Source organism: Mizuhopecten yessoensis, unplaced genomic scaffold (genome assembly GCF_002113885.1).
Source record: "Mizuhopecten yessoensis strain PY_sf001 unplaced genomic scaffold, ASM211388v2 scaffold3819, whole genome shotgun sequence".
NCBI lineage: Eukaryota > Metazoa > Mollusca > Bivalvia > Pectinida > Pectinidae > Mizuhopecten > Mizuhopecten yessoensis.
This window is the reverse complement of record NW_018405235.1, coordinates 1,172,508-1,199,596: the sequence shown is the minus strand read 5'-3', so window position 1 is coordinate 1,199,596 and position 27,089 is coordinate 1,172,508. Positions and strand designations below refer to the sequence as shown.

At 37.6% G+C, this 27,089-nt stretch overlaps 1 protein-coding gene across 9 annotated transcripts in view; it reads right to left on the bottom strand.

The window, feature by feature from the left end:
* Positions 1 to 6,492: 6,492 nt before the first annotated feature.
* LOC110448096 (monocarboxylate transporter 12-like) overlaps positions 6,493 to 27,089 on the bottom strand; it is a 38,562-nt gene continuing 17,965 nt past the window's right edge. For 5 of the 9 annotated variants that reach the window (XM_021494151.1, XM_021494154.1, XM_021494156.1 and 2 more), the window contains exons 2-8: positions 19,330 to 19,559; positions 17,752 to 17,895; positions 15,240 to 15,974; positions 14,855 to 14,905; positions 13,600 to 13,780; positions 11,381 to 11,418; positions 6,493 to 8,207 (exon numbers count right to left, since the gene is read on the bottom strand). In XM_021494151.1, coding sequence (XP_021349826.1) covers positions 11,385 to 11,418; positions 13,600 to 13,780; positions 14,855 to 14,905; positions 15,240 to 15,974; positions 17,752 to 17,895; positions 19,330 to 19,552 — 1,368 coding nt within the window. In that variant the 5' untranslated portion in view covers positions 19,553 to 19,559 and the 3' untranslated portion in view covers positions 6,493 to 8,207; positions 11,381 to 11,384. Of the gene's footprint in view, positions 8,208 to 11,380; positions 11,419 to 13,560; positions 13,781 to 14,854; positions 14,906 to 15,239; positions 15,975 to 17,751; positions 17,896 to 19,329; positions 19,560 to 22,398; positions 22,501 to 27,089 lie in introns of those variants that run through there. The other 4 variants (XM_021494155.1, XR_002462679.1, XM_021494158.1 and 1 more) reach the window with 4 other exon arrangements.

Below are 27,089 nucleotides of genomic sequence, written 5' to 3'. Positions count from 1 at the left end.
GAAGAATTTGGTATATTTCCCCTATTGGGCCCCGCCCCTCAGCCCCCAAGGGGACTGGACCCATCGTTTATACAAAATTGGTTCCTCTTTACCAAAGGGTGCTCCACACCAAATATGGATCAAATCCTTTCATTCCTGCAGAAGAATAAGGATTTTAAAGAATAATTTGCTATGTTTCCCCTATCGGGCACCGTCCCTCAGGCCCCTAGGGGGCCAGACCAACGGTTTATACAAAATTTGTTCCCCTTCACCCCCAAGGATGCTTCAGACCAAATATGGAACAAATCCTTTTGTTCCAACAGAAGAAGTAAGATTTTAAAGAATTTTCTATATTTCCCCTATTGGGTCCCGCCCCTCAGTCCCCTGGGGAGCCAGAACAACGGTGTATACAAAATTTGTTCCCCTTCACCCAAGGATGCCTCAGACCAAATATGGAACAAATCCTTTCATTCCTACAGAAAAAGATAGATTTTAAAGAAGAATTTGGTATATTTCCCCTACTGGGCCCCGCCCATCAGCCCCCAAGGAGACTAGACCCATCGTTTATACAAAATTGGTCCCTCTTTACCCAAGGATGCTCCACACCAAATATGGATCAAATCCTTTCAGTCCTACAGAAGAAGAAGGATTTTAAAGAATAAATTCCTATGTTTCCCCTATCGGGCACCGTCCCTCAGGCCCCTAGAGGGCCAGACCAACGGTTTATACAAAATGTGTTCCCCTTCACCCCCAAGGATGCTTCAGACCAAATATGGAACAAATCCTATCATTCCTACAGATGGAGATGGATTTCATAGAAGAATTTGCTATATTTCCCCTACTGGGCCCCGCCCCTAAGCCCCAATGGGGACTTCCAAGGAAGCTTCAGACCAAATATGGACCAAATCCTTTCAGTCCTACAGAAGAAGAAGGATTTTAAAGAATTTGCTATATTTCCCCTACTGGGCCCCGCCCCTAAGCCCCAATGGGGACTTCCAAGGAAGCTTCAGACCAAATATGGACCAAATCCTTTCAGTCCTACAGAAGAAGAAGGATTTTAAAGAATTTGCTATATTTCCCCTATGGGGCCCCGCCCCTAAGCCCCAATGGGGACTAGACCCATCGTTTACCAAATATGGACCAAATCCTTTCATTCCTACAGAAACAGATAGATTTTAAAGACGAATTTGGTATATTTCCCCTACTGGGCCCCGCCCCTAAGCCCCAATGGGGACTACCCCATCGTTTATACAAAATTGGTTCCTCTTTACCAAAGGGTGCTCCACACCAAATATGGATCAAATCCTTTCAGTCCTACAGCAGAAGAAGGATTTTAAAGAATAAATTCCTATGTTTCCCCTATCGGGCACCGTCCCTCAGGCCCCTAGAGGGCCAGACCAACGGTTTATACAAAATGTGTTCCCCTTCACCCAAGGATGCTTTAGACCAAATATGGAACAAATCCTTTTATTCCAACAGAAGAAGTAAGATTTTAAAGATTTTTCTTTATTTCCCCTATTGGGACCCGCCCCTCAGTCCCCTGGGGAGCCAGAACCACGGTTTATACAAAATTGGATCCCTTTCACCCAAAGATGCCTCAGATCAAATATGGACCAAATCCTTTCAGTCCTACAGAAGAAGAAGGATTTTAAAGAATTTGCTATATTTCCCCTATGGGGCCCCGCCCCTAAGCCCCAATGGGGACTAGACCCATCGTTTATACAAAATGGGTCCCTCTGTACCCAAGGATGCTCCACACCAAATATGGATCAAATCCTTTTATTCCTACAGAAGAATAAGGATTTTAAAGAATAATTTGCTATGTTTCCCCTATCGGGCCCTGCCCCTCAGGCCCCTAGGGGGCCAGACCAACGGTGTATACAAAATGTGTTCCCCTTCACCCAAGGATGCTTTAGACCAAATATGGAACAAATCCTTTCATTCCTACAGTAGAAGAAGGATTTTAAAGAAGAATTTGCTATATTTCCCCTATTGGGCCCCGCCCCTCAGGCCCCTGTGGGGCCAGACCCACAGTTTATACAAAATTGGTTCTTCTTCACCCAAGGATGCTCCATACCAAATTTTGTTAAAATCCGTTTAGTGGTTCATGACTAGTAGTGTAAAGTTTACGGACGACGGACGATGGACTCTACGGTATGGCATAAGCTCACCATGGTCCTTCGGACCAGGTGAGCTAAAAATGAACACGAGAGAAAATATATAAAATCGATATAATATTACTGCCAAAATATTCAAGAAACCGAATATCTAAATATTGGCATCAACTGGTAATCCAGATAAAAATAGCATCTATTTGGAAAATGTTTAGTAGAAGAAAAATCTGACGTCATTTTGACGTCGTTTACATTACTTGACGTTATGGATAACGACGTTGGCTTTATGATGCTCCTTTACTTTGTCTTCACACAACACCGTAAAGAATTACGATAGCAAGCAATATAATCATTTCTGAAGTGTATTTTACAGCATTTTACAATTAATTCCGTATGGTATCAACTTTGAATCCATAAATAGAAATCTACAGTACTTCAGTAGGGGCACGGACAGGGTACAAGACCACAGTATAGATTTTAGTATATGTATCAGTGTTGCAGTTTTGTTCTGCATGTTTTATTTTTTTGATGATATACACATTACACCTTTCTAAGAGAAGTGGTTCGCTATTTCATTTGAAGTAAAGTTGTAGTTTGATACTAATGATAGCTATGATAATACGCCAACATCTTTATATCTATTTGGAAATATTATCAACGCAGACTTACATGTAATACATTTGTGTACTTAATATATAGCCTACTCGCGACTACCTACATGTGGAAAGGAAAAAGACAAGTTGATTCTTTCCTGTTTTAGACATTTAATTCTAGAATATAGGTAGCTAACTCCGAACCTTTCCAAACACTCCGTCTGCTTGCTTACAATTCCAATGTCCCCCCGTCCACATTTCCAATGTCTATTCTCTATTACACACTATCAAAGCTCCAACTACTCAAGCTTTCGGTGTTTATAAAGCTTCCAATAACACTACTTAAACTATAAACTCTTAAAGCTGCGACTACCACTATCAAAACTGTCTACAAATTGTAAAGTTGCGACTGACACTACTCAAACTGTCTACAAAATGACAAATTGCAACAAACACTACTTAAACTGTCTACAAAATATAAAGTTGCGACTATCACTACTTAAACTGTCTACAAAATGTTAAGTTGCGACTATCAATACTTAAACTGTCTACAAAATGTAATGCTTCCACTATCAATTCTTAAACTGTCTAGAAACTCTTAAAGCTTCGATTAACACTACTTAATTATCTGCAAACTCTTAAGGCTTCGACTATAAATCCTTCCGGTGTCTTCTCTACAAACCCGTAAATCTCCCTTTAACATACCTTTGCAATATTTACCTAGCAAACCTTTTCAGACTCATCTTATCCCCATAATTTCATTTCCCCAACATTAAAATACCTCTGCCTTCACTTCCAATTACCTCGCCACAAAATCTTTCAATTATAGTAAATGTCACTAACATTTCCACCTCGTTCAAACTCTTGGTCGAAAAAGTGGTATAGAAATATGTAGCAGGAAGTAAAAACAACACATTTGGATCCGTGAAAACATTTACTTTGATATATACCAAGGTAATTTAAACATTACATATATACGTTCAACAGCATACGCGTAATGAAACTGTAATTCTTCTAATTTATCTAACGGTTCAATAGTAATCATACTCTCTTAACAACATCATCATACATGTAAAGTGAAAACAAAACATTAAATAACTAGTCAGTTAATATTCTACGTTAAACATAACACATACGTTTTAGAGCAAATGGTTCATTTCTTTGTAAGTAAACTCGTCTTTGTTTGTTAACTCGTAAGAAAGCAACCGATAAGTAAGCAAGGCGACGATATCATTATGGCCATCAATATTCATAAAAATAGAACTCATTTGGAAGTTTCTTAGGCCTGAACACTCGTTCACTAATAGCCCTTTACTGTTTATGTTATGCATTAAGACTTTTATATTTATGGTCGTGTTTAGAGACTAAAGGACTTGAGTTTTATAATGAAACAGATAATGGGTGACATAAGATATAATTCAGTCGGTAAAATGAAAGTAAACACGCCGGATTTTCTGGAAATACTATTTCACATTTAATCTCATGAATTAATTAATAAACAAGATGTTAATTAAAGAAGCCGATAATACCTCAGCTGGCGTTATAATACCTCAGCTGGCGTTAAGCTTATCAGCCAAATGTCCGAAATTCCAGTTTACTCACCGTGTCCGAAGCTGATATGTACAATGAACATTACTTACTTTGTCATATTGTTGTACATATTAATAACCCTTTAAAATCAACAGTTTTCGCATTGCAAGCTGATCATGAAGCGTAACGAATTGCTACATGTGAATGCTGTATAGACTCTAGCTTGCGTGCCATGTTTGACGCTTTCGCGAGCTTATACATCTCTTTATCTCGTACATATAGTTTTAAATACCGAGGAATAGATTCAAATCAATTTTCAGACGTAAATTTCCTGTCAATTGCCTTCATGCAAATAACTGTATGAGAGGAAGAAACTGAGAGTCGATAACTCGACAATCATGCCAACAAGAACAGACTACTCTTTCACTTGTACAAAAGGTGAAGTTCTGATATACAGTAAAGAAATCCAAATATCTGTTCACACACCTAGAAAATACATACACCAAGATTATATCTACAGATAAAACAGATAATTATTTACATATGTACAAAGGTAACAGTATTCAAATACCTGTTTAATCATTGGAGTCTATCTCCACATCGCTCACTCTACTGATGATCTCGGTCTCAGTAACGAAATGTTTAATACTTCAATCAGAATTAAACCACATTAACACGAGCCAAGTTCGATGATGCATTGGTCTCCAAAACAGGTATTTACAAAATGTCGAAAAACCGTCAGGATATCAGTAGGTTAGGATGATGGGAAAGCCGCAGTGACCTTACAAGAGTAGAGAGAGCGCGGAGTAGATCAGACTGATCTATGCCCTGTGACACTACTGCGTTAAACCTGGAATAAAGCGGTGTTTTCCCCCCCAGCACTGGATTTTTATGCCAATGTTTCTAAAGAAATCCTGCGAAGACTATCGACACTCATGTCTTAATACAGCTTAGATAAACAAGGGTTTTACTGTTTCTATTTAAACAATCGTCACCAAAAAACGAATTTCGTGATTTCATTAAAAACTGTGGGCAAAGACGATTTGGTAATTATCTTATTATAAAGTGCTTAAAAATCATTGATGCCGAGGAAGAAACGTTTGGCAAAAACATATTTTATCTTAATTTAAAGATAGTAATATTGTCACACTAATCCATACTTTCCAGGGGAAAAAAGTCTTGTCTGGGGTACGAAATTCCCGCTATATGACAGATTCTGGACAACAGCGTGTGGCAGTGTTTTAAATATTTTATAATCTCCTGAGGTCTGCCTACTGTGAACATTGCATTGATCGTTGCAGGTTATACAAACATTGCGAACACACTGATCAGATAATCACTGTCAGGCAAACTTTTTCATACAATAAAAATCATAATTAATGTTACTACAAACCACTAGATTTTTCAAAATAATTGCAAGGATTCTTATAATTCGCAACATAAATAAGTACAGCAATATATAAATCTTCCTTGAATTAAAATCAACAAACGACATTTATCTGGAAAATATTTACATCGCGAGTACGAAGTGGTTTACGGTATTAATGTGATGAATGGAATGATGAAATTCTCGAGAGTAACAATGATACTGTGCTAACAGGTACTCCCCACATGGCCGATATCAAAACGTATCCACTCGGACCGTGGGAAACATATATCTACTGGATAAAAAAGAATGTGCTTTGTGATGTAAGCCTTCTTGCTATTTTATTTACTTATTTGATAAATTACAAATAACAATAAGCCATGTTTTAAGTGAGGTTGTGTAAAGACCGTATACAATCCGCCATGTTTTAAGTGAGGTTGTGTAAAGGTCGTATACTTTCCGCCATGTTTTAAGTGAGGTTGTGTAAAGGCCGTATATTTTCCGATTATCTCTCAAAGCAGTTTGTTACACCCTGCGTGATATAACACATGGTGAGAATGCGTAGAGAAATTGAATTTTCTGTGAAATTTGAATCAATTTGACACCTTTTGGCCCCGCCAATCAAACCCCGGGGGTCAGCAAGGGTCAATATGTGCCTACCATCAAACTGTCATATAGTACTAATAATTATAACCATGTTTGAATGACTTCCAATGGAAATTAAACAAATTATGCTCAAAAATGTAATTTTCCTATATAAACTATATTAAACTTGACCCCTCCCCAGCGAGAAATGTGAGACACTAGGGCTTGAATTCCACAATTTTGGTTAAGTACTTTAAGACCCTTCCATCATGAAGAGTATTTGATTCTATCATATATAGGTATAAAGTAGAAGATTTTTGAAATTCAAATCAATTTCACCCCTTTTGGCCCCGCCCATCAGCCCCTGGGGGTCATCCGGGGTCAGTATGTGCATACCATCAACCTATACTTATAATTATAACCACGTTTGAATGATTTCCAATGGAAATTCAACAAATAATGCACAAAATGTCATTTTCCTATATAAACTATATCAAACTTTACCCCTCCGAGGCGGGACCCTGAGGTCATGAAGTTCACAATTTTGGTAAAGTACTTTAAGACCCTTCCATCCATGAAGAGTATTTGATTCTACTATATCTGGGTGTAGAGAAGAAGATTTTTGAAATTTGAGTCAATTTGACCCTTTTTGGCCCCACCCCTAAGGCCCCTGGGGACCCACGTGGGGACCATATAATTCACACTTTTGGTTCAACGTTTGCCATGGAAGGTTCCCGCTAAATTTCATTACAATTGGTACAGTAGTTTTTGAGAAGAAGTCGAAAATGTAAATTGTTTACGGACGCACGACGTACGACGCCGGACAAAAGGCGATCGCAATAGGTCACTTGAGACAAAGTCTCAGGTGACCTAAAAACCCAAGAAATACGCCGTGACCCAGCCATCAATCACACAAACACACGCACACACACACACACACTAATACCACTATGATGATACATAAATAAGACCGATGATCCATAATTAACGATTTTCAAAAATCAGTACTACTAGTAAAAAATGAATATGCTATTGTTAATCTCGGTCTTTGGGCCTTAGTTGTACGTAGGAATATAATTGTTATTACATGCTGCAGTCAGATTCACCCCACTGATAAAGGAACGGCTCCACTAAGCCTACCCTCTATCAATTATCACTGACTTGTTTAATCTATACGCCAAACTACTAACCCCACCTGGGTCAAACAGTGACGTTATCATCGACATTGTCAGATAAGATAAGACGTTAACATTTCATGTTTAGGTCAATTAGATTGTATCATCACAATTAATGCACAACAAATGGATGTTAAATATGAAATTGTTCACGTTATTAGTTTTTTCCTTATTGGTCCCAAACTTATCGAAGAGGTAGGCGATTCATGGGTAAATTGTCGATGATCCTATATTTCTGAAACCAGTATTAAAGTTCAAAGACATATTCAACAGAATAAGTTTCTGCTGCTAAAACTGAGTCCAGAGAGCAGTTCTTCCAAACATTTAACATGCTTATGAATCTGGGTCTAACTGTAGAACCGTTCTGGGATGTGTGTTTGGTCATAACCGGTAAAGATGTTTCCATGTAAATAACAATGATTTTTGAACACGAGACAATTAACGCCAACGAGAAATGTGCTTCGGGATAAAAATCAAATAGTAAACAGACATAATTCCGTGACTCCTGCTGATCTGTGGAAACCGTCTTGGTTCCATCGTTCTGTCAGGGATGAGATGATGTACAATATGACATCTGATTTATCACAGACCTTTCTGACTCCTATTCAGGACAGAGACTTTGAATAGACACACACATGAATTTTGGAATGCTACAAACCACATAGTAATGATGAAATGCAAAACTTGCAACTGCACAACAGTCTTGGTCACGGCCACTGGTCTATTCCCGAGAGTTACGGCCTCACACGTTTTACTTTAAATCGAGCGCTGTCGACTAGAAAAAGAATGCGTCTGATTTAGCAGCAAAAGTGTCGGTCTTCTCACGTCGAGCCTCCGTCTTCAGATCGAGCTTACCATTGCGTCCCTGTAAAATATACCACAACGTTGTAGTTATCCCATGTCACAACACCAGTCAATACACTTTTCTGCTTTGGATGACCAAATGAAATTGTGCATACCTTGGGGTGAACTAAAAGAAATAAACAGTAAATATTTGCAGCTTGAAGCATAATAAAAAAAGGAACATTTGGCTTTTAATCTGAATTTAATTTAACAGTTAGTTAGTTGTTGGATTCTTAACGGCCCATCAACACCGAATAGACATTAGATCCAAGTAGAACTGAATAAAACATAAGGTAAAGTAAAGGACAGTACTAATATCAGGTAACAGTGTATACAACTCCTGACGCTACTGTAATGTTGAAGCCTTCATATATAATAGCGATATTATAAGTCTCTTTCATGCCCAGGGGTGTAGGATAGGGAAATTCCACCCGAGGGATTTTCAAATTTGGTTTTGCCAAATTTGAAAATCCCGAGGGTGTAATTTCCCTATCCTACACCCTTTGGCATGAAAGAGTATTTTTCTCTCATTCCAATCACTAGAATTAGCTCAGAAACCATGTTAATGCGTTTGGACCGGCAACAATTTTAAAAATATCAATCCCCCTGAGCTTTTTAGACGAAAACGAATTAGCCAGCCGTATTTAGCATATCCCTTATTGACAAACATGGTTTGCGCAGGAAAACTAATCACATCTTTCGAACATGTACGGCAAATATATCGTAAAAGGTTTTAATTTCATCACGTCGTCTCTTCCGCATTGCGGCATCGTGGAGTTCAAAATTCGTGACGTCATGTCATTGTTGAGCCATTGTGACGTCACGTCAAGTGAAATGGGGAGTAAGATACAAAATTTCCTACACCCCTTTCTTACTTTGGACAGCTCTATCTTACACACAGGGAAATGAGAGAAAAGATAGTATTCTTTCTAAACGACTACTTCTGGCTCGCACGGGACAACAGGATACCAAGATACAAAAGTGTTGAATTACAAAACAACAACAACAGATTAATGTATACCAAAATGTGCACATAATGTAAGCAAGAGAAGCTAGTGCAGAGTACATAGTAGGTCTAAATTTTACGTCCCATTATTTCTCATTACCAATTAACCATACACATGTATACTGATCTAAAGGCTCAAATGATGAACAGTTCATGCTATGGATGTGAAGTGCCTCTTCCCTATCATCTTTCATGACTTGTTGTAGGTTTTTTTTAATATATTTATTTTATTGCATAATATCGAAAGGCGAGTTTTATTCTCGATAATGTTATCGTCACATACTCTCCACAATCAATAGAGATGGAGGCAAGGCGCTGGTATCGCTTATTAATAGGTTTGCTAATATGCCTTACTGACCGATAGCTGGAAAGGATTCGAGAGTTGCAAGCCAATTAACATTTGTGTTTATCTCATTGTATGCCTGCTATTTGTATAATATTTCCCCGTATATTTCTTATTAGATAATTTCAATTAGAAATCACATGTAAATTTCTAAACTGATGTGAAAATAAATCTTGATATGACCAGTGATAATAGCTTTTACAGCACAGTGACTTGGAGCATCTTACAACTTCACTGAAAACGAATATAAGCATATTTCTAGTATATCAAGCGGACTGAACATCGAGTTTACAACAAAATTTACACGTAAACCATGAAATCCTAAGATAAACTTAAACATGACCATAGATAGTAGTTTGACGTCCGACTTTCTCCATTTTATCCAGAGAAATTGATGGACCGAGTTAAATATTGTTGCAGTGGTGTTAAACAAGCTATATATTACGAGCCATAAAACATTAAAGAATCTGGTTTTAACCAAGAGGAAATATCTTTTGAGCTTACAATCTGCCTGTATAACTTTATTGCTACATTCCTAAAATTCGGGCAACAGTGAACCATTTAGAGGGAGACATTGTTTTAACTCGTTCTAGTGGATACAATTCACAAAACTATCGTTGAAATTAAATATGATGCGCGTAGAAAAAGTAACATAAAACACTTATTGTTTTTTAACTTTCACACATTATTGTTATTTTAAACACGATATTTTTTCAACATATCTTTAGTCAAAAACTATCAGCAGTGATAGACAATGTATGACTCTTAAGACAGATTATGTCTTATCATGAAACTGTTCTTTAATTACATTTGGCCACAAGTAATCTCCCTGGCGAACACACAACTTACGATTAAGTTAAATGAACTTTCACACACGGATCATTCGTATTACACGTGTTTTACTTAAGATATTTTCGTGCTCAGAATTAGATTTAGCAATTTAAAGGCTAAACATTATCGAATGATATTACAAAATGCTACAAAGCGGACAGATACGTTGCGTTTCTTTCGTTCTGATATTCGTTATTATTCTGTAGTTACTAAAGTCACTGGTTCAACACATTTGTATACAGGTGTCATATGATACGGTACAAACGTAGCGAAATAAACACACAAAGATCATCACGTATTGTATAATGTGATAGAAAGTGTTGGAATCTATACTCGAGTCAATACGACGGGTATTGCTGAATTTTAGTTTGCTTATTATGTTTAATGATATGTTCAGGTCTGATGAATCCACCGTTGGTTGCGTAAGAACATCAGACACCGCCAATAAAGCACCCATTGAAAGCGAGTCTTATGTATATACCCTCATTAGCTTCAAATAGTATCGTTTTGCCTGATGCTTTATATTAAACTATTCCGTTAGCTGCACTTTGTGACAACTATACAATTTCCATGTACAAATATTGAACGGATAAATCAATAATTCCGACTGTGTTTGCAATCTTGAACATGAAATATTGGTCTCCTTTTTTCCCTTTCTTTCTATTTTTCAAAATAAACACTGAGATAACGAAAGTAGAAAATTCTCACTAACAAAAGACCATTTTTTTTTATACTGGATGTATTGGTCAAACTTTATTTCAGATGTATGTATGGTATCCATGTTAGCACCATTAGAACTTTGTGATATTTATCAACCAACTCCTGGATACAGACACACAACTAATGTTAGGAAAAGCATAGCATCAAAAGATTAGTTTCTATAAATACTATATATATATATACATTTTATATGTATAATGTATACTATATATGCATGCATAAACTAACAACATCTACGACAAGGTCTAGAACAACAGACGGTATCTATGGTGACACTTCACAATACAGAACCTACCATATTATGGTTTCCCATTTGCTTCGCCATTTTCATGTCTGAAAGAAGACATTTATTTGTTAGGTCTTGTCTGGCACTTAGTCAAGAACATAGACACATACACGTTACTGTGACGTTAGATACCTTTGTTAGGTCCTGTCTGGCACTTTCTCATGAACATAGACACATACACGTTACTGTGACGTTAGATACCTTTGTTAGGTTCTGTCTGGCACTAAGTCATGAACATAGACACATACACGTTACTGTGACGTTAGATACCTTTGTTAGGTTCTATCTGGCACTAAGTCATGAACATAGACACATACACGTTACTGTGACGTTATACACCTTTGTTAGATCCTGTCTGGCATTAAGTCATGGACATAGACACATACACGTTACTCTGACGTTATACACCTTCTTTGTTAGGTCCTGTCTGGCACTAAGACATGAACACAGACACATACACGTTACTGTGACGTTAGATACCTTTGTTAGGTCCTGTCTGGCAATAAGTCATGGACATAGACACATACACGTTACTGTGACGTTATACACCTTTGTTAGGTCCTGTCTGGCTCTAAGTCATGAACAAAGACACATACACGTTACTGTGACGTTAGATACCTTTGTTAGGTCTTGTCTGGCACTAAGACATGAACACAGACACATACACGTTACTGTGACGTTATACACCTTTGTTAGGTCCTGTCTGGCACTAAAACATGAACATACATACACGTTACTGTGACGTTAGATACCTTTGTTAGGTCCTGTCTGGCACTAGGTCATGAACATAGACACATACACGTTACTGTGACGTTATACCCCTTTGTTAGGTCCTGTCTGGCACTAAGTCATGAACATAGACACATACCCGTTACTGTGACGTTAGATACCTTTGTTAGGTCTTGTCTGGCACTAAGTCATGAACATAGACACATACCTGTTACTGTGACGTTAGATACCTTTGTTAGGTCCTGTCTGGCACTAAGTCATGAACATAGACACATACACATTACTGTGACGTTAGATACCTTTGTTAGGTCCTGTCTGGCACTAAGTCATGAACATAGACACATACACGGTACTGTGACGTTAGACACCTTTGTTAGGTCCTGTCTGGCACTAAGTCATGAACATAGACACATACACATTACTGTGACGTTATACACCCTTGTTAGGTCCTGTCTGGCACTAAGTCATGAACATCGACACATTCACGTTACTGTGACGTTATACACCTTTGACCACTTGTCTACACTAGTATTACTTATTTGGAAAGATAATCGAGATGTATTGCAAATACCTTTCGGCGTTAAGAATGCAAAATCATTTATTTGTTTATGAGGTCCATTTGGTCAATATCGGAGAGCTTTGATTTGAGAACTTTGCATGTACTGGTATGCTTATATTTGTGTCTTTGGTTTGTTCATTTTTGATCTCCTAAATCTCTTTTGCTATCCACTATTTTATAACAATGCATTCCTCACTATAATTCATATGTTATTCATCCTAATAGGTACAACTTCATACATTTATCACTGACAGTGGTACCGGTTGCCCATCCTCTCTGCATAGCATATTGTGTCGCATTGTGACTTATACATAAGTGACCATTTCAGACCGTTCTTGATATCAGTATCAAAATGTCACAATCTTTTTACAATCTAAGAATAGGAAGAAGTTATTTACTGCATTACAAAAGAGCAAAAGTGATTAAGCATTGTTGCAGATAGGTGCATCACTAAGTTGACGGGTGTAAGGACAACCATGTCCCGTTGAGTTAGGACAGCGTGTCGGTATTGGTCGTTAATGGTGCTAGGTCTGTGGCAGCAGTAGCGTAACTGGAAGTTATAATATTATTGGTGTGTAATATCCTTGGTATTGGCGTTATTTCCGACCCGATAGTGATCTCACACCAGTCGAAGATCTATAAGTCTACGTTAATGTTTTGACCTACTGTTAGACGCCTCTGTATCCATCCCCGTTAGATGCTAGATTATTTGGGTATAAAATGCTTTGCAGAGAACAATCTCGGTTACAGACAGTTTCTTAATCTTCAATAGAAACTCACTGAATCTGTTTTTGTCCGGAGCCGAAAGTTGCGCCTGTCGTAACCGAGACGTCTTGTTGGCACAGGGTTAGGATGGGTATATCAGTGCACCGGAAGTATTATATGAAAACAGATTATTTACCTTATTCGTCACACCAAACACAATCACGTGACCACTTACACGAACACCGCTTTTTCGTTAAGATTTATGCCTTTGTCCTTGTTGTCATCCAACATGTCGACGAGGGGGACTTTTTGTTCGTGTGAATGACGGTCCTCTCGTTCGCTACCCATGGTCAGATAGCCGCACTTCTGGTACTTAAACAACATCATTATAATGGAACTCCAAAGCAGACATGAACCTGTTGGATAATAGAAGGAACATGTGAAATGCGATTAACATAATACTTATTCGGCCAATAGTACAGGTTCTCTTTGGCGCAGGGAAAAGTTAGAGTATCATATGTAGGGGGCCCTGCGGGATTCTGGACATTTTACAGCGATGGTGATGCAATAACCCTTTTCATCAGTTGATAACCATCCATCACGTAATACACACATGCACGAATATTATTTTTGTCCCAATCAACCATATTAAGGAGCTAGCCTACATTTTTATTGCTTTCAATAAGTACTTCATTCATTCCATAAAACTGAAATAGTACATGTATAAGTCAATGATATTTTATAATTAGTTCTGGTCATGTCTGAAATTAGACTTTGTTCCCCCTAAAAGTTCTGAAAAGCTATATTTCTAGCGAACAGGGACAATACCCTGTATCTGTGTATCTAACTCCGGCAAAAGCACTTTTTGCTTGCTGCTTATATATTAATATTTTACTTGTAAAAGTGAAGAATTAATCATTTTGAATACACTGCAATACATTAAGTCACCGATGGACAAGGAGTCCACACTGCATGCTATCCTTCCTCTGGGTAAATACCGGTATAAGAGGTAATTAGGGCGACCTCTAAACACGTCGCCAAAATAGGTTTAAGAAATGTACCGTAACTCAATGTGCTTATTTTAATCTTCCAGACTTTCTCGTCCGGAATTTACAATTTCCGGATGCCTTCTGGTTGGTTTTGTAAGTTAGACAACGTTTCTCAGAAAAATAAGCTTTCATACATGTACACGTATTGAACTAAAACACTACAACGGATCATAACAGTGACACTGCATTATTTCAGGATGACAATTGTCTTTATTGATGATCCACGTGGGATGTGATATTTTAACAGACATTTATGTTTCTGCTGCTGTTGTAAAATAGTCAAGCTACGAGGAATGTTGCTTATTCAAATACACGTCACACTTGTCATTTATACGCGCCCGCATCATAATTACGTCAAATACGGGAATAGATATTACATAAGTCAGGAGAAGATGGGCATTGTAATCAATATTATAAAACAGGTTCAGCGAAGTTACTTACCTGCCAGGTAAAACACATATTTAAACTCGTTCTCCTCTTGTACCAACAGACCTAAAATATGAATACACATTTTTTTATGTTTACAATGTCTAAATATTGTATTGGACATTAACTAATGAGAAATTTAATCACATAAATCAGGAAATTGTATTAATTTGCAAAAAAACCCACCTTCTTATATAGTATACCACCTTACATATTTCAATACTCGGTCTTTCATTATTTGCATGACAGGTTTTCAAAGATAACAAAAATTTAAAACAAACTCTGTCTTAGACATCAAAATTACATTCACTTTGTAATGTTAATGATGTATGGTAAAATTACTGTGATTTGGCTTCTTGACAGAAAAGTAACCTTAACACTGTAAATAAGAAATAGTTACCTGCTGCGGGTCCACCCATTAGAGATCCAAGGGCGATCATGAAAGACAAGTATCCGTTGCCCATGGCAATATATTCTGGTCCAACAAGTTCACGAGCAGATTGTGATAGAAATGTTGTCCAATACCCACTGTAGAATCCGAACAGTAGAGTATAGCCGATCTGTCCGGCAAAGTCATCAAACAGCATGGGACAAATCCCAGTCACAACGACGCCAAGCCCCACCGAACAAAGCAGTGACGTCATATCGTCCAAGGTGCTGTTGTTACCCATAAAGGCGAATATCATACGTGACGTAAAACTGGACATGCCAACGCACGCGATGAGGAAACTGGACAGTCCAAAGTCCGTGCCCTGCTCCAAGGAGTAAGAGGGCAGGTACATGTAGATGATAGTGGACCCAAAGCTCCAGAATAAGTTGGCAATACACATCCCCAGGAATATAACGTTCCGTAAGGGGACACACGATAGTTGGGGCATCAACTGCATCTCCTTGGCGTTCTTGGCGGGCTTCATGAGCGCACCACACACACAAATGTTTAAAGCACACCCAGCTAACATCCAGAGGGTGCCCCTCCACGCCATGTACTCCAGCATGGTACGGATGATAATAGGGAATGTAATCATACCAGCCCCGACCCCTCCTAACACAACACTCAGGGCCTCAAACCGACCCTCGTAAAAGTGTTGTTCCACTATCATGATAGAGGGTGTGCACGCCAGGCCAAAACCGATACCTGTACAAAAACAAATACAAAGAGTGGTCAGGGCCAAAACCGAATAACCGATACCTGTAAAACAGCAACACAAAGAGTGACAAAGGACAGAAAGAAGACCGAAGACTAGGTTTAGATTACCTCGAAATATTGGTAGAGAAAATAGATTGTGTAACAGATGTACTGACGGTGATGTAGAGTATCATTTCATATTGAAGTGTTCATTTTATAAAGAGTTAAGGATTAGATATATAACAGAATTTTACTACAGAAATCCAAGTGTTCAAATTAATAAAACTTTTGAGTGTAAATAATGTCAAAGAACTATGTAACACTGGGAAATACCTATACTATGCTGCGAGGAAACGTGAAAACGTTTAATGTGTTCAAGTATTTAGTATTTAAGTATGGTCTTTAGTAATTTAGTATTAAGTATAACTGATTATGTATGCATGTACAATTGTATTATAATGTGTTCAAGTATTTAGTATTTAAGTATGGTCTTTAGTAATTTAGTATTAAGTATTACTGATTATGTATGCATGTACAATTGTATTATAATGTGTTCAAGTATTTCGTTATCACTCCCCTCATTATGTATGTACATGTAGATGTGTGTGGACGTGTGGTTGTGGGTGTGGGTGTGGTTGTGGGNCATTTGACTTTTGAGTTAGGACAGGTCTATTTGACAAATGTTTTGTACCTCCACCATTAAGGAAAAAATAATTTGACTTCTGCAATTGCTAAATGTCAAAGGTCAACTGAAAGCCCTGTAAGGGTCGATTTGTTGCCATAAAATAAAACTGACCAAGGCCGAAATATCGCCGTCAAATCAAAATGATAGAAATCGTCGGTTTAAAAGTAATAATATAAGCAACCTCGGGCGTCAGTGGTTATGCAGTATATTCCTCCTCAAGTGATCAGGTGAAGTATATGGAAAGTGGACATTTTCGCGTTGTGAAAATTCAGATCATAGATATATGAAATATAAAGAATTCAGAAACACTACCAACGCTAAGGTTTCCACACACCGATCAGCTGTATAAGTCACAACGCTACCATTTCCTAACACGACACTTTTCACTTTTACAGTAATAACCATTCTACTTTACACAACTGGAACCAATCACAGAAACACTATTATGAAAGTGGACCGGGGTATCGTGAATTATTAAAATTATATTAGGATGATAATATACGGGCTTCGACTGAACAAGCGAACGTCATCAAAAGGATTTCCCTTTTTAATGTATAAAAATTAAATGCATGACGATCAGGGGTCACTTCATGCTATATACCAGGACATGTTCACCCAGTCAACATCCGCCCTTCGCCAGAATAATCAGTATTCACCCAGTGTTTATTTCGCAGTCACATTTTATTATTATCAATATAATGTTGTTTACTAAGGTTTCATGTAATAATAAATTCGCCCTCATTACCGCGAGCAAAAAAACGCGAAAGTTAAAATGCAGCAAAAATGTTTTCGTATATAGGTCATCAGACTGTTATCGATTGGTTTTGATTTTGTTAAAGGTGTAAGGTGTAATAGTCATAGTTAAAGTGCAAAGGTCAATATAACCACATACACTGTACACGATACTGTAGAGATATCACTAACCACATACATTATGTTATCACTAGTGAGGGCAAGGTCTGCTAATATGTATGTCAACAACCTCCTGTATCTGCATGTATACATGTGATCACTGTAATTAAATAACTCCAAGGTTCGAATAAAAGTATAGATTGTTTTGGGTTGTTTAACGTTTATTTACCCTGGCATATTATTACTTACCTGTGAGTACCCCATAGGTCAAGTACACCTGGTAGAGGTCAGTCACGACCATCCCAAGAGCGAGGCCGGTGGCTGAGAGTACCCCACCCAACATGACGCTGATCCGACATCCGAACGATTTCATAAAACAGCGCATCACCACACCTTCAATACACAGTAATAGTTATCCTTACTCAGACAGCAACATAACGTTTCAGTCTTACCCAAATAGAAACATAACGTTTCAGTCTTACCCAAATAATAACATAACGTTTCAGTCTTACCCAAATGGTAACATAACGTTTCAATCTTACCCAAATAGTAATATAACGTTTCAGTCTTACCCAAATAGTAACATTAAGTTTCAATCTTACCCAAATAGCAACATAACGTTTCAGTCTTACCCAAAGAGGAACATAACGTTTCACTCTTATCCAAATAGCAACGTAACGCTTCAGTCTTACCCAAATAGTAACATAACGTTTCAGGCTTACCCAAATAGTAACATAACGTTTCTGTCTTACCCAAATAGCAACATAACGTTCCAGTCTTACCCAAATAGTAACATAACGTTTCAGGCTTACCCAAATAGTAACATAACGTTTTAATCTTACACAAATAGCAACATAACGTTTCAGTCTTACCCAAATGATAACATAACGTTTCAGTCTTACCCAAATGGTAACATAACGTTTCAATCTTACCCAAATAGCAACATAACGATTCAGTCTTACCCAAATAGTAACATAACTTTTCAATCTTACCCAAATAGCAACATAACGTTTAAGTCTTACCCAAATAGCAACATAACGTTTGAGTCTTACCCAAATAGTAACATAACGTTTTAATCTTACCCAAATAGCAACATAACGTTTCAATCTTACCCAAATAGCAACATAACGTTTAAGTCTTACCCAAATAGTAACATAACGTTTCAGTCTTACCCAAATAGTAACATAACGTTTTAATCTTACAGCAACATAACCACATATTATCAACTTATTGTATCAGCCTTCCCCCAACCAGCAACACACCCAAAAGTCATAATCATGGCGATTCAGACTTCCCCACATGAAATACGCTTCATACAAAATCCTTTCTTGACTATTATGTAATATGATTACTTCATTTAGCGGTACCCTGGAAACACAAAAACAAAGTCAATTTTTGCGTCGTACTTAGCAGAAACAATTGCATTTGTGTTGGTATCAATCATCATATATAATTATACCTATGACAGGATCAACGATAAAAAGGTATTATCCCCTCCCCTTTACCATGGATATGTCACCAAACCACCAAAGGGCAACTTCAATGCTTTATGCAACACAACTACACCAAGATATAATCACGTTATCAGTTTTCAGATACAGTATTATTTTTGACAAAGTGGCCTTCTATAATAAAGAATTGTTAATAACGTTAGGCTTAAAAAGTATTAAGAAGAAATAATAATAATTGTTAAATGCAGACAGGAAATTTCAGGTGTAGTTATCGGATTTTAACAGTTTAAACATCGACAGAGTCTCCTATTTGAGGACGAACTCCTCCCTTGAGGTGGGAGATTCCTGTCCACATCACTGTAAACAGCAGACTTACTGGTGATAGCGGTCACATACAAGAGGATGGACCCCGCCCATGACGTATCAAAGTGGTCGTGCTCAAACACTTGCTGAAACACGTGATGAAATATACCGAGACTGTACGTGATCCCGCAAATTATAAACTGGACAAAGAAGGCGGCCACCACCACGACCCACTTCCGGGCGCCTTCTTCCTCCCGGTACATCTTGTTTTTAGCGTCCCACGTGACCGCAATCATTTAGGACCTGTGAGAAACAGAAAATAAAACTAGTCATCTTCTTACAAACGCAACAAACATACGAGTAACGATTTTTTTGTTTACATCTGAAAACAAAAACTGAGGAACTGAATCTAACTTTTGTATTTCAAGGTACATCAACGTGTGACATTTCGCTATACCCTGTAAACTGTAGCGTCAGGTCGGCTATATCCTGTGAACTGTAGCGTCTGTTTGGCATGTTAAATTATCCGGGACATGGTGCAGTGACATTTCTAGTTGTCCCTTATAATGAGTGATTCAGAGACAGAATACCAACTATAAACAAAGCCTCGGCAGAGGATCACAGCAATGTACCCAGAACACTCTACACAATGGTCGAACGGATTATATAGATCAGCTTATGATAACGTTGTGTCTGGCCCTAATGGGTCCCTCTAGTCAGTCTGCAGTGAAGACAATAATCTACGTCACTTAAAGCCATCAACACTTGGAAAAGGTCTAAGGTGCTTAAGCCATGTACATTTGTGTGGTGAGGCCACGAGTGAGGACTAACTAGATAAAACATAAAACACTACACGAACCGCCTAACCTAACGATATTACCCTCACACATCTGTTTGGCTCGTCCTGATCGTTGATTTTCGTTGATAGTTTAAAATTACTGAACGAACTCAGCTAGAATCAATTGGAGATAACAACTAAATATATATGTTGAAAAGGATCAAGTTTTAAACTATTTTAACAAGAAGTGACGCCCCCGATACCGACATAAGGATCTATTCTCCTTTCTGAAAATTCTAAAAGCATGCTCTTTGAAATCGCATTGCGCATTGATCATAAGAAACCTTGAAACAGAGACATTGGATATTGTGCATGTTTATAACAGCGGGAGAGTGTTTCAGAAGACAGAGACATTGGATATTGTGCATGTTTATAACAGCGGGAGAGTGTTTTAGAAGACAGACAAATCGTGTTAGCATGTACGACTAATGTCAGTTGTAGTCAATTATGTACGTGGTGTTTAAAGCTCGTCATACACCTCATACACAAATTCAGAAGAGAGTCAAGAAATCACAATCAATTACAAAGCAATGTATCGGTATTGAGATGCATTGTTGTACAGCATTCATGAATGCTGAGGGTTGAGCTATATCAGGTCCAAGCTTATCACATGTTGTAATGACGGAGTTTAATAACAAATTGAATCCCTTAGTAATATGTGCCTTTAACGTTCTAACAACTCCAGCGTGGAAGGTTTCTTTTCACAATACAATTCACTACTTTCTGTGTTTAATTGATAAAGAATGGAGTTCAGCAGGGACCACTCCCAATTATTTCACAACTTGCACGTAATCACTGACTTCTCTCAACACTTCTCTACCTCCTAGTGTCATTAGGATCCGCCAGATTAATCAACCACAGAGGCGGAAAATGCTGTAAAATGTACTTAAGTTTAACAAGTAATGTTTAGCGGGAAGGAAAGATTTAAGTCCCTTCATGGAAATACTCAGTTACAGTCAGGCCATCTTCAACATGAAGCTTTTCCATCTCCGAGGTTCTCTCCACAGATACAATTTCTATCAAATTTTAAATCTTCTGTAACGAATTGTTGTTCTATACATACATAGGAGGATAAGTAACGGCTCTCAAACCGTTCAATAGTTGTTTGTCCTAGTATAGGGCTTTACATTCCTGTCCTTATAACATTGGTTCTACAAACAGTTCGGGTTAGGTTTTCTTAGATCATCCTAAATGTCATATTTTCTCGTGTATCGTCTCTTTCATTTACGTGTAACAGGTTACACATGTGTATTATCACTGTCGTTCGTACATATTAAATAACGTAAAGCTGTTCAGTATTTTTTTTACAAACTTATAATCAAACCAGAGCCAACCCTCTAACGAACCAGGATGTAACGCGGGGTATTTCGTCATTTCAGGAATAGTACATCGATGACAAGGCTCAAAATATTTCACAATTCCACAGTAAATTTACTGACACTAAAAGCAACAGGTGTTTGATCTAAACTACCATTTATAGCCACAGATTCGTATGTCATTATATTATTTGTAAAACTGTAAAGTTTGACATTCTGTTATATAACACAGTAACGTAAATCATTATTTTGGATGTTATAGCAAAGCATAACATTATCCTTTTTTGTTATTAGTAGGGTATAACATTGTATATAGGCCTAATTATAAAGTTTCATCTTATATATTATATCCTTTTTTTTGTTATTAGTAGTGTATAACATTGTATATAGGCCTAATAATAAAGTTTCATATTATATACAATATCATAAGGTATAACAATATAATATATATAATGCAGCAATGTATAACATATTATATATGATATCATAAGGTATAACAATATAATATATATAATGCAGCAATGTATAACATATTATATATGATACAGTAAGGTATACTTATCAGTAAGTATAAAATCACATTATATATACAATATCACATCATATATAAATACATTTGTCTACGACATTTTGTTATATATAAACGTAAGGAAAGTGTCAGTCTGGAAACATTCCTCACTGCTACTGGACCACACTCTAATCCAACTATACAGCAAGACTACCTTAACGTCTCTCATACTGTTAAAATTCCAATACCACTGTCACAATTCTAACATTATTACCCGATATAATCCCAATATAACGACACCTCGACGTGTCCAAATCCATTAGTATCTTTTAACCTCAACACTCCATTTCTGAAAGTCCGATAATCCACAATCTAGATTCTCGTGACATTCTACAAGAATTCGTGATTCTTCAATGAGACATGGTATCCAGTATAACAAGGCAAATGTAGTTAAGAAATTACAAATCAAAATTCACCTACAGCCATGATCATACGTATCAGCCTCGGTATCCGGAACAGGTACGGGACTGTCAGGTAGACTGATCAGAGCTCACAGCGCCGGGTTATCTACAGCTTGATAACGATAACAACATCAATATCTGTAACACTCTCTGACATATTTCGGGGACATTTACATGTGAATAACAAACCTGCAGTATTTGTCACACTGATTGTATAATGGCTAATAGATAATACTGTCAATGGTGAAATTAACTAACACGTAATTACAAAACCGAGCAAATACAACCAAAATGCTAGTTATAAGAATGTAATTCTACGCATTGTCAAACCTAAACGCTATTGTTATTCAGTGAACTCGGACTGTATGTGGAATATCAAATTGCTTGCGATATCACTTATCGCTCACCTGATTAGCACTTCATATTCCCAATGCATTACAACAAATATGAAATTGTTTGATATTTAGTTTCGGGTATACACTGTTATATAGTTCTTATATAGTAAGTAATAACGACAATATGTTCAAATATGGGCACTGGATCCGAATACTCCTATAACATAAGAGGCCGCTGGTCGGCCTTTTTCTATCGGATATGATTTTGCCGACTGCGACCTCTTCTTTCCGAAGCATTAATTCTTTGATGCAGATTCCGCCCGAAATCCGGGCGGAACAAAATCGGCTTGAAACAATCACTTAGGTGGTTAGCAGTTCATGACAACGACGTCTACTCATGGTTCATATAATATAGATCTCATATGTATGCCACAGACACAAATATATAGTATATTACGGGATATAACACTCAAAATACATGTCCATGTCGTTGTAGCACTTCTCTGACCTACTTCTACAATATGGCTTCCTGGGTTGATACAAAGTAACAGTGATAATTTCAAACGGAACGAAATGATACGGAGTTTGCTTGTATTCCACTTGTAGGACATTACATGTAATCCATTTTTCTATTAACCGGAAAATCATTGCAAATGGTGTCTGCTTCACTTCGAAAAACTCATTATTTATGTATTTGACACGAAATTATGGATTTATAGAAAGGACCCTGTTGAACATTTAAATGTATGCAAACACACTATACTTTTTAAACATCCGAACTTTGAAAATGTGATCGTCAGCATCGGGAAAATCAGTTTTGGGCAAACAAACAAACAAACAAAGCAAAGAAGTTATAACGACACGACAGTGCAAAGAAATCTGTAAAATTTTCATGGCGATCCGCCCCTTTATCAAGACAGAAACAAAATGATATAAGTTGGGAAGATTCTGAAACATGTAAATCCCTATTGACTTATGTTTACCTTGACCCGTTGGAAAAGTCGTATGATACTGTTTACAACATTGCTTTTTATTATTGCAACACACATTTTCATTTACATATCTATGCCATAAGAGTAATAAATGAAAACTCTCATACGGGATTTTTTTCTTCCAAAATTCTTAAAATTTGAAACTAATGAAACCTTGCACAAAAAATACTTTGATCCAAATGACGTACCATATGGTATCATAACACAGACTATACCTGGAGTAAACATACGTATTGATGACACATTTTATAAACTTAGCAATCTCTGGCATCAAACTTGTCTATAGTATTTTCCATTCATCATGTGCACAGTTAACTAGTTTTAACAACGACTCCAGAGTTAGGGACCTTTATATCAAGAACAAATGAACCAATCTACCAAACGACACAGTTTTTAAGACCGCATGGTGACCTCGTTCACGTGACTTTTGTGAGGTGAGCGCCGACATGACCTTGACCACATCAGGGTACACAAGGTCAGGGACACGCCTGTTCAGTCATCTTACCGTAACCCATTCGTACGTAAATAGATGCCGATAAACGCATGTCAAATCTTTGTTTACGATCATTTACATAGAAGAGACACAAATATACAAACAATCGATTGTTACAAATAACATCTTCAGACTGGCTTCCTTCCCAACGGGACCACAATTGCATTGCAAACTATGTCGAAGGGTTCTAGTGTCGGAGACACAGTCACTTGGCTTCACGAGGAATACACTAGTATCCAATACAGATTCTGCTGTCGTCAACTTTTGATAGCTCTCCACTTGAGCCGTTTCCGCATTGTACTCTGACCCTGTATCTGTGGCAAGTGTTGCAGCCTTAAACAGGTCAGAGCAGCTGTCGGAGTTATTAGATGATTGTATAAATAATATATATGATTTCTTTGTGGACGATTCCACTCCTAATCGCGATCATGTACATTGCTGCATATGTTAGGGCGTGTGTGAGGACAACAGACGTTTGAAATGAAAGCCTGTTATATTGAACACATACAGCTAACATGTAAAGCATGATCAGTGTTAACCTATAGGACATAGAAGTAACCTCGGCCAAGTGCAATTGGTTATTTAACAGTAACAGTGACCTCGATCCGGGGACCATCAGCAATATCAAAATTCTGGACATTTACAGAAAGTTGGATCCAGTCGGTCCCCACATTTTTGTAAATAACAATTTAACGTCCGGAAACAGTTAAAGGGGTTTAACCCCGGAGCCACAGAGTCCTATAAAAGTTAAAGGGGTATAATCCATTTGTGAAACATGTCATTATTGTGATGCGTTATCGCGGATATAAAACATTACCTTTAGTGATAACCCATCTCAGAATTCATTTGTTTACTAACATTGTACTAATATGAAAAGGTATCCGCTAAACGCAATCTTAACTAACATCCATTAAAACATCATTCATTCACGTACCTAAATACACGAATTTAATTACAAACATTGCTTAATCGCCCAAGATCATGAAACCAAGCTATACACAAGCGTTTTCGCTGTTGTCTACTGGCTATGTGGACGGTAATTTGTAAACGTATACATTCCTTAGATACGATTAGCAGAAAAACCCGTTAATAACTTCTACACCTACTCCGAGCACGTAGTATGGACAGTTGATCAATGGAACTCGTGCCTCGCCTGAGTGCAGTTCAGTCCCGCTATTTTGTCTTTAGACACTTGGGTGGATGCCACTAAGCGCTGTTTACCGAACATAGATCTCTCGAGGAATGATGGCAACAGCCTGCCAATATCAGCGATATATACAAAAATGTACATTATTGTGGGGGGAGATTACCCTAAGTTTGTTTGTAACTGTGATATCAGCAGGCTTAAGAGCACAGTTCCAAATCAGGCCAAACTAAAGTACGTAGTATAACAATCAGTGTTGTTAACTGTTTAGAGGCCCGACACAGTTGACAACAACCAACGGAAGTAACCGAACCAGTGTCAACACCTCCAGACCACAGCGCCATACAAACACTGGGTAATTATCACAATGGTATTCCGTCCAGTGTTCATGTTAACCCTACGACCCCTGCACCTACACAGATCCAGCTGTTATGTTTACAGCCCTGGTGATAATTAGTACCGTCAGAGAGATCAGCACCAAACAGCAAGCAGACTTCCACAACGGGAACATCTACAAAAGTTCAGGATGTCAAAAATATGGACTCGATACAACGTTACGCTTCAGACCTGAACATAAAATCGACAAAAACTATGCTATTGAACACATAAAGGGAAATATCTGATAATATTACCTGCACAGGGGGTAAATGTGTGTAGATATACTGTTTTTGTAGGTCATCTGCATACAATTTACTGAAAAAGACGTGACGTAACGCCTGACGTCTGCGTTTAGTCGGATATTTCAACATGTGACATGTTTGAACCAATGGGATAACAGGATTCCACATCACTATTATGTAACTGTAACAGAATTAAGGCTACAAACAACAGCTTATACACATGTGTAAATGTTTAAAGACGTAAGCATTTGAACAATATAAATTTCTGACTGTAAAACGCACGCCTGTCCCGTCGGTGAGGACGAGTCTGATATATTGTGACGTTACATCATTTTCTACATACAGAGGCAAAACTGCAGTGCTACGAGACAGATGTAACCTTTAACACTACTACCTTGCTACCTCTGATTTTGTGTTAATCATTAAAACTACAATTCACAAAATACGTTCGCTTGAATTGAATCCAAATCAACATCATCGAAAAAAATCACCAAAAAATACTCGTTAGACGAAAAATGACTGGAGCTGGGCAAACTGACTTTAATTAAGCTGCATCTATGTTAGCCTGTTTTCAAGTCTGCTTTTTTGATAGCTTTATTGAACATTAGCTGTAAATACGTTTTATAGCCGATATCAAGGTCGCTTGTGTGTGACGAGTATGAAACACTTCTACGCGCAGGTCATCCAATATTAGTCTCGTTCAACCAGACTCTTGTTGTCTGCGCAAGCTACACCGAACAGAGAATTACAAGTGATCAAGCGTCTGGTTGAACGAGACTAATTCAATATCAATCCTTGTGGTTGATCGTCGACATTTTGTGTCAAATGTAGTCAAACTTAGTTACAACACATGCTCATTTATCAGAGGTTAGCTCTGTATACAAGAAGGGACGTTACTGAGACGAATCTCCACTGTGAAAATAACAGTCCTGGTAATTAGGCAATCGGGAACCGTCGGCACTTTCCGTAAACGAGAAAATACCTGTATTTTCTCATTTACGGAAAGTGCCGACGGTTCCCGTTTGGGTTATTAGGCTGCATTGATATTTCTTAAGATCATGTATCAGTATTACGTGTACATAACTTGTTCAGGAGATTTACATATAGACATTGGTATGACATACGT